The sequence below is a fragment of the Papaver somniferum genome, unplaced genomic scaffold, assembly GCF_003573695.1.
Source record: "Papaver somniferum cultivar HN1 unplaced genomic scaffold, ASM357369v1 unplaced-scaffold_107, whole genome shotgun sequence".
NCBI classification, from domain to species: domain Eukaryota; kingdom Viridiplantae; phylum Streptophyta; class Magnoliopsida; order Ranunculales; family Papaveraceae; genus Papaver; species Papaver somniferum.
This window is the reverse complement of record NW_020619603.1, coordinates 12,181,360-12,196,128: the sequence shown is the minus strand read 5'-3', so window position 1 is coordinate 12,196,128 and position 14,769 is coordinate 12,181,360. Positions and strand designations below refer to the sequence as shown.

Here is a 14,769-nt window from a genome sequence, read left to right as displayed (position 1 = left end):
TGACGAAAAGTAGCCGGGGTAAGATAAGAAAACAACCAACTAACTAAGAGTTTATCCTGTTTTCTCCAGGAAAGATAGGCAGGGTTTGGGAGATCAGCAGTAAGAGTTTCTGTAAGGCATGGAGTTGCACCAGTGACATAACCATCCAAGTCATGTCCCTGAAGGTAAGGAAGAAATTGAGCACGCCACAAGGAGTAATTGGTGTCGTTTAGCTTTACGGTGATCATGTGATGTGGCTGAGAGAACTGAAAAGAAGACATCGTAGAGGACTACAGGGAAGACATGGTAGAGTTGATAATAGAAGAGGCTGTAGAAGAGGCTGTAGAAGATGTGGTTGATGATTCTGTCATAACTGAAATAGGATCGGCTAACCTACTGATACCAAGATAGAACTCCTAGGTTTAAGGGTTAACTACTAGGTTTTAACTGAAGAGAAGAGAGACAAGATGACGAGGTTAAACAAGACAGTTTCTATTGATTTTTAATACACCAAATATACAGAGACTCAATGCATATATATATATGCATAACTAACTTGAGGGTTAAGATACTATCTTTCCCAAATAAACACAATTCCCTAATATACAGAGATTTCCAAATATACAGGACTTCCATGTATGGCATGAAGTCACGTTGTGTTAACATCATATGTGGTGTTAGGACGTACTGAGTATATGTCTTCTCAAATAACTGGTAATATGATGAATTTTTGAAATGTGAGTTTTTAGTTAAAGCAAAACTATATACCTTTTGGGTATAGTGTTGTAGTAAAAAGAAAATGAAAGATAAAAATAAACTTATTGATCGGCATAGGGCTAGGAGTTACACCCACACCTATCTCTCTGGAAGCACCATTACCGCTTACAAGCAGGCTACATGTGGGTTGTACGTAACTTTTTGTGTGTTCAACTAGCGCGTTGCGTCAACCAAGTATGGTATGACTCCACCCATACTCTGTATCCTCGTATATATACCATGATACGGAATGTTTGAATCCTATATAATAACATGGTTTGAACTCTAGCATTGTAGAAAAGCACATCCACCAAAGTTTTTTCTTCTGAAACTGGCTAGATTTTTCTTACTTTATGGTTTTTGATTTTTGTTGTTAGCTCAACGATCATCTATGGAGTCTCTTCCTTCGGATATCGTACAAGAAATACTTGCTTGGGTTTTAGAGTGCAAATTGCTTTGTAAGAAATGGGTAACTCTCATCCGCTGACATAACTTTGCAAATATGCACCTCATCTCGATGGTGGCGAAGATGGCAGTGATAATCTAGCTGCTAAGGTGGAGTCGAATCTTTTTTTTGCTTGTCGCTTTGACAATATTGACCAATCCAAAACTTTACTTTACCATGGAGGACAAGCAAGTGATAGGATTAGCCTTGATGAAAAATACATTTACAATCAAAATCTGAAAAGGATCTATCATCCTCCTATGCACACCAAAACTAATGCAATTCTATATCCCATCTACATCCGTTTAAAACCAGTTTAAAACCACAGATTTTGCCTCAAAAATCAAATCCCAATCCGTATGAGTTAACTGAAAACTCATCTGAACTAGTTAAGGACCAAGGCCTTGTATCCAGTTCGGCATTAGACGATCGCCGGTTGAATAAAACTAGAGAACTGATCAATATATGTATCCAAGGAACAATAACTCAATTATTTCCTCATTAGACGATCGCCGAACACCTCCCTCTTTCACATTCGTATTTGCCATTACTGTTTACAAGGAACAATAACTCAATTATTTCGCCATTCAATTGGACAGAGCTTATCCCACACCATAGAGTTTAAGAGTTTCTACAACGCAAGGGGTTCAACTTTGGTTTAAGAGTTTCTTCATTTCTCTCGATTGGAACCTAAATGGTGCAATAAGAACTGGTGGTTGCTGATGTTGTAGTCCAAACAACATCTCTTGCTCATGCATCCGAACTCTAGAAAAATATGTGTTTCCCAGTACACTACCTTGATATCTGAAGTCCTAAGTTTGACAGGAGATGAATTCCTATGAGCAAAATCTCTGGCAGGTGGTGAAGATCGTGATGGTGGAGGTGGTTTTCTTTTTGCTGGTGATAGTATCATTGTTCTTCTATTCAGTGGTGGTGGTGTACTAGAGGTACTAGAAACAGAATTTGATATAAGATATTGGATAAATTAGTTGAATTAGTACTAGTTTTTCTTCTCTTAGCAATTGCCAGAAAAACCTCTTCTTGAATCAGATCCAGAATCTAATTAATTTCTCAACATTAGATCCTTATTGGTGTGTAAAACTTCATCTAAATCTTCACTTCCACCACCATCTGAAACCCCTGCTTCAACATCCTCTACTGAAATTCTGTCAATCCCATGAGACTTGAGTACCGTACCATGATAAAGAAACTCAGTACTAGTATCAGATACTGTTCTAGTTCTTGAAAGGAGGGAGTTTCTCGACGAGTGTTTGAGTTTGTAAATTAGTAGAATGATTGAGATGTTGAGAGAATTACAGCAATGGCAACATATTTTGGTCAAGTGGATTGTTCGTGTGGGAAGATTAAAGATGAGATTTTTAATATTCTGGTATCGGAGGATGGTGGGCATGAAGAAAAAAGGTTTTTATTTTATTTTCCTTGAGATTTGAAGCATTTCAGTTTTTATCTCTATTTCACCTTGCATCACATCTTGCAATTTCACTGTTGATTTGCTTTTATTTTTATGATTGAATAAGAGAAAAACCGAGTCTTTGATTATTCAGTTACTTTATAGTTATATGTTGTAGTGTAGTGATAGTACCGCCCATCCTCTTAAACTATTTTACTGTATTTATTTTAGTCATTATTCACGGCTTTACCCTTTCCTTTTGCTATCTTTATCTTCAACCACAAAGACCATATTTTTTTCAGACTCACTCCATTGCCGTTTTAAGTTGTTTGTGTTAGTAATGTCTAGCACCACATTGGGGATTGAATCATGATAATGCAAAACTCAACGACAGGGAAAGGGGTCAGGTAGCTAGGGAGTGTTTGGGACGGTGTCATTCATGATATGTTTTAGTGTAGTGTTTGTGGTTGGTGTGTCGGGTGGTCATTTGGTTGACCTGAAAAAAATATCGTTGACCTGAAAAAAATCAAAAACTATAGTATGTGTGTTGACCTTAAGAAAATCAAAAGGTGACGGACCAGAAAAAACAGGTTCTGTTCCGTAGAACAGTGGATCCTACGTGACTAATTTCTTGCTAGGTCCTGTGTTCGAAACTCTTGAAGAGGAGCTAAATTTTTAGTGTAGTGTTTGTGGTTGGTGGGTCGGGTGGAAATTAGGCCAGCCCGAATGTCTGGGCTTGGTGGGGAGCCTGTCCTTGTTAAACCTCTAGCATTAGTTTATATTGGCATGTCATACCAGTACTAGTACCGTATGGTTGTAACAAAAATTGCTTTGTTTTGGGCATATACAGTGTGGGTCCTGCTTCAAACTTATTTGTTTCATTATTTCTAAATATTTTTGCAAACTCCAGGTGAAGCATATAAAAAAAAACTGATATGGGCCTTAAGGATTCTAAAAGCAATACTTATCATGGTGATGGTTCAACTACCACCCAAGGATTTTTAGTTGGTGGTCATTTGGTTGTAGCAAACGCCGGTTACTCCCATGAAGTAATATCAAAGGCCGGCAAAGGTAGCGTTGGTGTTCCATCATCAGTGTGGATCCTGCACCAGGCTTTCTTGTCATTAACATTATTTGTTTGCATTGTTTCTAAATATTTCTAAGAACTGATATGAATTTTCTGGATTCTGAAGATGATGATTTAACTGGTACTCATTGGTTAGCAAAAGTTGGCTCCAAAGAAGTACTGCCACTTGATACTGGCAAAGGTAGTCTTGTTTTGTCCTTGCAGTTTGTCCAATGCTTTCTCAGTGAATACTAGTTTGTCTATTGAAAATATAACATATTTTTTTGGATAGGTCTACATGGGCAGTCACAACCAAGAGACCCTTATCGTGATGATGGTTCAACTAGCATAGGAGCATTAATTAGTGTAGTAAAATCAAAGGCTGCTGGCAAAGGTAGCGTGGTTGTTTTATCTTCGTTACAGTACCATAGCATTGTTACAAAACTGCTCCATTTTGCTCATTTACTGTGTGGTGTTCTGCACCAGGCTTTCTTGTCATCAAAAATATTTGTTTGCAATATCTAAACATTTTGTTGCCATCAAAGCTGCAGGTGAAACATGTCAAAGAACTGATGTGCGTTCTCTGGATTCTGAAAGCAATGCTTGTCATGATGATGGTTCAACTGCCTCAGCAGCAGTTTTAGATGGTGGTCGTATGGATGGTTCCACCACCACAATAGGCGTAGCTTGTGCAGACTCCGGAGGCTCCCTAGTATTAATATTGGGAGACTCGCAAGGCAAAGGTAGTGTTGTTGTTGTTTTGTCTTTGCAGTTTGTTTGTCCATGTTTTATCTCCCTTGCTAGTTTCCATGAAACGTTGCTTTTGAGGAATCCGCAAAAACATTGGCACAAAACTAGCATGCAGAACGACACGTAGACCAAAGTTGATTTATTTTGCCACGTTTTGATCCGTTACCCGTTTACTATGTGACACCTCAAGCACTTTATAATGACACGAGTTAACAACATATGACCTCTGATGCATTATTTTATGATGACACGTGTTAACGTTTGACATGTCTTGACGTTATATGACACTTGGAGGTGACAGAATCCCAAGTCGGCCAATTTGTCTCTCATTATAGGATTCAGTTGTCCTAGGGTTTAGTTTGATTGTCAAACTAAGGCGATTTCCATTTTGTAGTGCAGTTCTGTTTCCAGTGGGTGATTTCTTTTTTTCAGTCTCGGTGTTGTTTTCGGAATCATTGAAGCCTATAAATAATAAAAAGGGTCTAGCATCGTAGAAAAGCACATCCACCATGGTTTTCTTTTTCTGAAACTAGCTAGATTTTTTCTTACTTTTTGGTTTTTGTTTTTTGTTATTAGATCAACAATCATTCATGGAGTCTCTTCCCGCGGATATCGTACAAGATATCCTCTCTCGGGTTCCAGCTGAATCTGTTTTAGGGTGCAAATTAGTTTGTAAGAAATGGGTGAAACTCATCCGGGGAAATCACTTTGCTAGTATGCACCTCAGGCGCCTGCTTAACCATCTCCACGATGGGGACGAAGATAATCTAGCTGCTAAGGTGGAGCCAGGTCTCTTTTTTGCTGGTCGCACCGACGATCCTGACGTCTACAGAACTTTACTTTTCCATGGAGGACAACTAATTGATAGGATTAACAACGATGAGAAATATATCTACAATCAAAATCTGAAAAGGATCTATCATCCTCGTATGCACCATAAACCTTTACATATTCACTTGGTTGGCTCCTGCAATGGTTTGGTTTGTGCATTTCAACACCACCATTTGGTTATAGATCCCATCTATATCTGCAATCCTCTTACCAGAGAATATGTGTATCTTCCTCAACTAGTTGTGAACGAAGAAGACCTTGTTGATCCCGAATTTTTTCGTATAGAAGGAGGAGTGGTTAGCATGGTTAACCAAACTGCATGCGGGTTTGGGTACGTTAGTTCAACCAATGAGTACAAGGTTGTTAGAATCCATTACGTCGATTATGAAGAAGGAATTGTTGAAGTATACACACTTGGCAGTGGTTTTGGGTGGAGAGCGATAGGTGAGATTCCCTATCGACTGGATATGTCGTGGGATGGTAAGGGTATTTGTGTAAAGGATGCTATTTATTGGACTACGTACAACAAGGTTGTGAAATTCGACTTGGCTAAGGAAGAGTTTCGGCTGCTGCCTGCCCCTCCTTGTATGCAAAACCTTCAGAACGAAGATAAATGTGGCCTTGTAGCGCTTGGAAGGCAGTTGTGTTACTATATGGACAAGTTACGCATAGAAATCTGGTCCTTGATGGAAAGTGGTGACTCGAAGGAAACCTGGCGTATGGAGTGTGATTTTGATTACGAACCCGTAGTAGGTTCTCGTGAAAGTCACTTTTTGCCAATTTTACTTGCGAAGAATGGGCAAATCATATTTTTATATGATGAATCTGTGCTTTATTGTTATGACAAGACAACAACAGTTTTGAAGATGATTTCCAACGAAGCGTCAGCCGATTATTTGGAGTGTGTCGAAGCAGTTGCTCACGTAAATACCTTGGTATCATTGGAAGCCATGGGGGAAAATTCAAAGAGATACACGGTTCATCCATGTGGGGTCGGTACTCCATGGGATCATGTTATCGATGAGTTAGACCGAGTTGCTCTGAGTGAGGTAGACCGAGTTGCTCTGAGTGAGGAAATTGATACGACGCGTTTCAGGTTCAGGAGAGCATAACGATTTGTCCTCTCATTTCAATTGTGATGCAAGGATTGTTTTGTTTGATGGTATTTTTTTTTTTACTTAAGAACTCTGGTTGTGTCCCCCCCTCACTATTACATTAAAAGGTTTTTCTTTTGGACACTTCAATTTTATATTTTTCCGTCTTATCTAATTTCGTGGACGTACGCTTATGGTGTTCCTAGACAATCTAGGGTAGCGTCTGAGACATAACGTGTCCTAGTTAACTCCCATACAACTCTTTGATTGCTCAGAGGCATAATGTATCGTTAGTTTGTGTAACAACAATTCAAGAGAACTAGATTCCAAGGTGCTGCTTCGAAATTTTAAATCGAAATGATCCTCTTCTGGCCGAGGCTCATGGTGTTCTACTTGCATTGACGTTTGCATTACTATTGAGGGAGACAGCCAACAATTGATCCTTAATGGTGAAAACTGTTAGAATACAGACATCCAACTCAAAACCAATTGGCAATGAGTGGAGAGGCCCTAAGGGATTATAAACTGTAGGATCTTAGATGCCCATATAATATGGGATTAATAATCTCAACACGCCCCCTCATGTGTAGTCTTGTTGGGTCTAACACGTGGACAATTAAATCGGGTGACGTGGAGTAAAGGTGCGGTCAACTGACTCGAAACAAATAGCCTGCTCTGTTACCAAATTAAAGTCTGCGGGCATCCAACTCAAAACCAATTGGCAATGAGTGGAGAGGCCCAAACAATGTGGGACCTTAAGGGATTATAAACCGCAGGATCTTTGATGCCCAAACAATGTGGGACTAATAATCTCAACAAAAACTCGACTGCAGTGAAGAATTAGGCGCTTGATTGAAGAAGTTAAGGCTCTCTCCAACCAGTAATAATCGAATCAGTCTGCATTTAGGCACTCATTTCCAGAAAAAAGAAAAAGTCAATCACTTGATTTAATTTCATCAATATTCCAATATTTGTTATCATTATTGAAACGTTTATAGCGATTTTCGAGGTTAATGACCAAGACATGTGCCGATAATTGTATTTTTTTTACCTAATAAACCATTATACCTTGAAACAGGTTCACTTGCATTGGCAACTACCAAAAAAAAGTAGTACCATATCTTCTTTTGACTGCTAAAACCTAATTTGTAGGGGCACATCACAGAGTCACAATGACCGGCACGTCACAGGCGGATGATCCCATTGAAAATAGAAAGATTATTCAGAAAGCGACTTAGTTTACTTTAGAATGTAATGATGATAACGAGAAAAGAACGACAAATGAGACGTCTTTTTTATCTATCAAACTTATTACAACTATATTTAGAAAATGATACAAAACAGAAGTGGCTCAGATTGAGTCAATTCCATGAAAGACTAAATTGCTAGTAATTTACTTTGAAAGTACCATATGCTATTCTTTAATAGAGTATGTTAGTCTTTTACTTAACAAAAGACATGTAATAGAGTATGTTAATTTTTTACTTAACAAAACACATGTAATAGAGCGTAAGAGCTACAACAACGTGATACTAAAGAATCAATTTGGTTTAAGAAAATGGTAAAAGCCTGTTTAATTTGGTAAACAATAATTTTTAGCATATATGATTCTAATAAGTTGTTACCTGTTTTTCTAATCATTTAATTAAGTATATGTTCTTACAAATTTTCTTGTTTTTCTAATCAATAATAAGTATACGTAACCAATTTGATTTCTTACAAATTTTCCCAGCAGTTGCACGTTAATGAATTCTCTTGAACAACTGTATCAACTTTCTAATGTTTAATGAAATTTTTAGAATTCATTCGTGTACTAATAGCGATAACAATGTACATGTTTGGATTGCATGATTATAAGAATCCAAAAAATCGTTCATTAACTAACACAGAAATATTAGATGTTCATTTCCAATTTCAGTTGTCATATTCCTACTAAATCGGTAACTACACAAATTCACAGAATCACCAAAAACATATCCGTGTCACCACTTTCATCCAGTCCCATCGATCAACGACATCATGAGAAACATTATAAAAATTTTCATCTGGTTCTCTCTTCCTTGAATCAAAAAGATAAAATTGAATCTAGTGAAATAAAGTACACTATTCAGATTCAAATAAAAATTCAACTCACGAATAGTGAAAAATTAAGGCATCCTTAAAATGCTCATATAGAACCCAGCTCAACTTTTGATCTTTACATGTTACCTTTTGTTTATTTAAAATTTTCAGTCATTTATTAATTTCTAGAATTGAATCTAGCGATTATCAAGTAAATATTACACTCAAATAAAAATTCAATTCAAGAATTATGAAAAATTAAGGTATCTCAAAATTTATCCGAATAACAGTTTTGATTATATGAAACCAAGCTTAAACTCTCACCTTTCCATGTTTACTTTTACGTTTGGATAAGAAAAAGCTCATTAATATTGCAAAATTCTAAAGAATTTACGTTTGGATAAGAAAAAACTCATTAATATTGCAAAAGTTCATAAACTTGTTTTCTGAATCGAAAGGGAAATCGCTAGGCTCATTGGTATTGTTATTCATTGCAAATATATTTTAAATTACCAATATGTGTGTTTAGTATAACCGCTCATAAACATGTTTATATTCTTGGTAAAACTATTCACAAGGCCTGACTTTTATAATGGTATGACTTTTATTAATGAAACCGATCTTAAGTAATCACTCAAGATGGTATGATCGATACCTTGTAATTGGCACGACTTTTATCTAGCAATTGGGAAACCGATTCCAGTAAGAGGTGCAACACATTACAAAAGGAGAATCGATCCCCGTAAGAGGTGCAACACGTTTTGGTATTGGGGGGAACCGATCCCATGAACATCTGCAACAAGTTTGTAGTTTGGAGGTGCCGATCCTATGGACATGTGCAACCGAATACAGGTAGTTACCATAAGTTGTGGGGAACCGATCCTAGTACCTAGTCAACCATTTTTTGGTAACTAGTGTCTGTGCATAGTTTTCACATGGAGGTAGAACCGAAACTTGTTTTGTTAGAACCGATAAACCCATTATTTTTGATTTGATAGGATAATCAATCACGTAGTTCTTGGAAATCAGATGCATATCGATTCCAGGATTGCAAGTATCAAAAAGTACTTGCAAAGTAAAGATGTCGACATACTTTGAACATGTGTCGTAACTCTTATTTTTAATTGTTCAAAGATATTCCATAATAGCTAAAGGAGAATCCCGAATCGAAATTAATTAAAAATCTTTTAATGAAGATGTCTTAGTTTTATATATGCTATTTAATATCCAGCAATTAAAAGCATATCTTTAGAAAATTATAATTAGTAATGTGCATTTACTAGTTGTAGATTTTCTACTGGGATTTCGGACATGTTTTGGACAAAGCATTTCCAGGAATTATGAAAACTGATTTTGTGTTTAATGCATATCTTTGAGAATATTCGGTTTTGGAAATTCCTTGGTGTCCAAAATTCCAGTTTATTTTAGTTAGATTGACTTGATTGACTAACGGTGGTTGAATTTTGATTGCACCTAGTTTGTTTATGCTTGAGAATCTTCTCTTATGATATAAAATTAACTCAAACTAGATCGAATTTTTGACAGGGATATTTAGACTATTTGTAGATCTAAAGACGTCTTGTGATAATCCAACGTTAACAGACATTGTTCTGTGTGCGATTGAACACAAGAGATTCAAGTTTATTGTGTGCATGTATTTATTGAAGATCAAGGAAGATTTGAAGACAATAAGACTTTGTGGGTTCATAATCTTTGGTGTGCACAATACTTGTTGCGGCTGGAAAGGGATCCAACTATAATCGGTTTATCTTTGTTATAAATTTGATTGATTAGTTGAGAGATTGGCAGTTAATCATTTGGTGGCATTCTTCAGTATCCGAACTTGATTAGTTGTAAATATAAATCTAAGTTACTAATTTATATAAGATCTAAGGACCCGACAAAGGATTTTATTGGTTAAATGGAAGAGCCTTTGTCAAACTCATATCACGTTGCTTGAAAATAGTTATTACCGAATAGATTTGTTGTTCCTTTACTGTTTGGAATACAAACCAAAGGAATTGTTCCAAGTGCGAGAGTTAATACAAGTTGGAAGCGCAGGAATACTGAGGGAACTAGGTGAACTATAGGTTTAGTTTCTTGGTATCAACTATACGAAGTTGGTTTAGATTTTGTACAGTGGTTTAATTCTGAGAGTATTCAATCTGGACTAGGTCCTGGGGTTTTTCTGCATTTGCAGTTTCCTCGTTAACAAAATCTTGTTGTGTCATTTACTTTTATTTTCCGTAATTATAATTGTGATATTATAATTTAAATTAAATTACACAAACGTTAATTCCTATTTTACTTGATAGACAATTCCTAGAGTTTAGTTAAGTCCGAACCTATTATCATGTAAACATACTTCGTTGTTGTATTGTCTCGATCTCGTATCCATAGACGATTACACAAACTGTGGACCGATCAGTTTTATTGTCTCGACTCAGTCCATAGACACTCACTTTCGGGGAAAGGACTTGTAGGAGAAAAAGTTTTAAATTGAGGTATAATTGGGTACCCTCGTATTTTCATAATGATCTGATGCAACATCTTCGGTGGCATACGTACAGTTAATGCCAAACATACATGGAAAAATACAAGAAAGTACAGCGCCAAGATATAGTTTAAATGTGAAGTTACATTGTAGTGTAAGATGAACCCAAAGTTAAATCTACAGGATACATGCCAGCGTTATGGTGAGATTCATCAGTACATTGATATACAATAAGACAACTACTTCTTAGATCGAGCATCACACGTTAGTTTCAGGAGATGTGATACAGGTAATGCAAATCAAGCTACAGCTGGGACTTTCAGGGCCTCCTCAGCAGAAGAAGCAGAGGCTCAGAGCAAGCTAGAGGCATCAACTTTGGAAAAGACCATGAAGTTAAAAAAAATATGGTTTGGAGTTGATGGCAAAAGGATAATATATTACGCTCAAGACAAGCAAAACAGTATTTTTTGGAGGAACAAATGAATAGTCTCAGAAGCAGTGAAAATTCTGAAGACCTGTGACAATTTTTTGGGCTTTATGTTCTCATACATACAAGGAAATGAAGCGGCAGAAATTTTGCAAAAGAGGCGCGAAAACAGGAAATCCACAAACAACATTGGTTGTTGATCTCTTTTTTTAAACTTTGTCTTATTGTCGAATTTAAACATTTCTTTTTCAGTTGATATGTCTGATTTACAATCTATTGATAATCACATTTTAAACTCCAACCAACATCTTCCCTATCTCCACAACAACCGCAGAAACCGCAAAATCTGGAAGGTATATGATGTTGTACCCATCTATATTCGTCGATCGTTACCTTGGTGAGCCATTTGAATCGGTGTGTGGGTTTGTCTTTTATATACCTTCGCATTTCTTGCCAATCAAATGTTCCACAAAATAAAGGCATGTTGAACTTTAGTTGTGTGAGATAGCCTGTCGTCGAGGGCTTCTTTAAGGGTGGTTGGTGGTTGTGATGGTCGTGTGTTTTGGAGGCCTGGTTGAGTGTGGGTGTTGATGAGGTTCCACACCAGTTGCGATTGAGTTCACTCGAAAAGGAGGTGATTGGTGGTTTCTGCGGTTGTTGTGGAGATAGTGAAGATGTTGGTTGGAGTGAGATGGAGTGTTGCTAATCTGTCGATAGACTGACTTTCCAGAGCAAAAGCCTGATTTTTTGTGGGCCTTTCAGGTGCCAGATGCACTTGAAATCCAAGTGTGTAGGGTTTGTATGGTTGGTTTGTGGGCCTCATTTTTATTGGTAGTCATAAATATTAAATGGGGGCCTTGACATTTTATTTGCACCCCAAATTTTTCAAGGGCGTATTAATCCGATTGTAAATATACTGTTTTGCCCTTGATAATTTTTTATTTTTTTTCAAATAACGACCCTTCAAAGACAATAACGACTTTAAGGGTGGTAAGGTCTTATTCAATTCTTTTACGATCCTTTAATGAATTTTTGCCAATAATGACCCATTTTAAAGAATAACAACTATCCATTAACGACACTTCTAAAAATAAAGACTGTTTAGAATTGTCATATATATAATCAAAACAATAACGACTCTTCAAAAGGGTCTTCAGGGAATTGATGCTTTATATGACGACTCCAAATTGTCCTACATTTCCGTCACTAATGACTCTTTGAAGAAAATAACGACTCTTTTCTAGGAAAAAACAATTGTTTAGAGTCGTCACTGAACCAGTCAACACATTAATGATTGTTTACGGTCGTCACAGAAACAATAACGACTGTTTAGAGTCGTCACTGAAACACTTCAACACCATGAGGATTTTTCATACAGATCTGGGCAAAAAAAAAAAACAAAAAAAAAAACAAATATTATAGACAAAAAAATTGGAAAAAAAATGTTAGGCTCTAATTAAGTAAGATTATCACTAATTAATTAAGATTATCACTAATTATTTAGGGGTGTTTTAGCCATTTACGAGGAATGACCCAATTTAGGATGGATGAGCTTTTTTGTCCTCTACTGGGAGGCTCCCTATTAGAGTTCATGGCCACCAATTTTCATGTCCATCTAATCACTCTCTTGCTCTAGATATCCAACCCATATCCAAGTTACCGTTTCAAACCATTACGCGTGGTAGTTCGAGTGGTGGCAACATAATTTGTTTACACTACATGTGTAGTATTCGATCAAATTTACTAGGTTTCAGCTCTTATCAGCGGTTGGAAATTATGGGCTATCCTCTACAAATATTGTGCATACTAACCCAACCAACAATAACAAAATCCGAACAATATGTGCTTCTTGCAACATATATATTCTTTCTACAAATATATACCCCAGGAAGCACAACCACCATGTAATTGTAATATGTATGAGAAACAATCAAGCAAGAGATTTCTGGTAACAGAAGCGGTGTGGATGGACGCGACGCAGAAACAATGATAATATAGGCCCAGCAAATTCAAAGCCCAAACGATAAGTTTGTCGAAGACGTGTATTAGGACGAGAAGTGTCCTGGTTCAGTTTATTAGGACGAGAAAACATATGTTCAGTTTAGAGCATCTCCAACAGTGGGTGTAAAAAATCCTACGTGGAAGTCTAATTAAGACATTTATTTAAGAGATTTTACACATACAGTAAATATAAGACCCCATGGTTAAAAAACTATCTCCAATAGTGAAGGTTTTAATCCTTGGAATATTTTGTATGATAAAATCTTAACCGTTTATTTTTTATTTTAACTAATTTTTGAATAAATAAAATAAATGAAAATATGACGTGGAGGTGCAAGTGAAGGTGTAAATAATACTTTCTTGAACACCTTCATATTTATTTTCACATCCCTCTTAATTTGTAGGACCAACCATTGGAGATGGATTTATGTTAATTGGGAGTTTAAAATCCTATGTGTCATGAAAAATAAAAAACTTCACCCTCTATTGGAGATGCTCTTATGTGGTTGAGCTGGACTTGCGGCAGAGTGTCCTGGATATATATGAAGTAGTCAACTAGGAAGTTTTTGCAATGGTTTAGATTGTATCAAGAAGCTAGCTAGTAATACTTATGGTGGATAACTATTATCCTCGACTCGAACAGGGGTGTGAATCACTTGTCCTCCCTTATTTACGTCCTACTGGGGGATACATGCCATGGTTTTGGTTTTGATTCAAAATCCAACAACGATCGATTTTCTTTTCATTCTGTAATTTTAACAAAAATATTGTCGGTAAACCAAAGTTATACAGTGAACCCCGAATTGACCATTGTGATCCAAATTCACTAGAAGATCCCGAGTCAAGAAATCTAAAGGAGAATCGAAAGATTCACCGTAGTATACAAAAATTTATTGATAGAAGAATAAATAAATAGGAAAAAAAGGGTACATACATCATTAACATATGTGATAGCATATATGTATGAAAAAAACGGAACATATTTGTTTTAGATTCGATATCCCACAGCTTCACCTTTGGGCGAAAAACTATGATATATCGAAGCCTTTAACCATGACAAACATAATCAACTCATATTTGGTGTATGATAATCCTTTTTCACCTTTGGGTTTGAAGAATTATCGTCTACCACACACAAGCAGATTATTTTGCTTCATTCAAGATGTCATAAGTATGATTCATCTTTGGGTACAATCATACCAGTGACCTCTAAAACGCAACTTCATGAAGTTCCTTAACACAAAACATGCACTTTGTTTTCCTTTCGAGTATCACTTTGGCAATACTTAACTTTAGAACAAAGACATACAAGAACTGTTGAAGCAAAACAACATATGATACTATTTGATTCTAAGGGTCAGAACTTAGCATGTTAATTACTGAAGGAACATATACTAGTTATAGAATATTGTTTAAACCTAAGCTTTGATACCAATGTTAGAATTTCAGCAACT

The 14,769-nt window shown here is 36.4% G+C and overlaps 1 protein-coding gene across 1 annotated transcript; it reads left to right on the top strand.

Moving 5' to 3' along the window:
• The first annotated feature begins 2,501 nt into the window (after nucleotides 1-2,501).
• LOC113328069 (F-box protein At3g07870-like) lies at nucleotides 2,502-6,482 on the top strand. The gene is made up of 5 exons (XM_026575160.1): nucleotides 2,502-2,602; nucleotides 3,756-3,859; nucleotides 3,950-4,051; nucleotides 4,209-4,400; nucleotides 4,984-6,482. Exons 1-5 carry the CDS (start codon nucleotides 2,502-2,504, stop codon nucleotides 6,348-6,350), a joined length of 1,866 nt encoding a protein of 621 aa, XP_026430945.1. The 3' UTR covers nucleotides 6,351-6,482.
• Nucleotides 6,483-14,769: the final 8,287 nt, after the last annotated feature.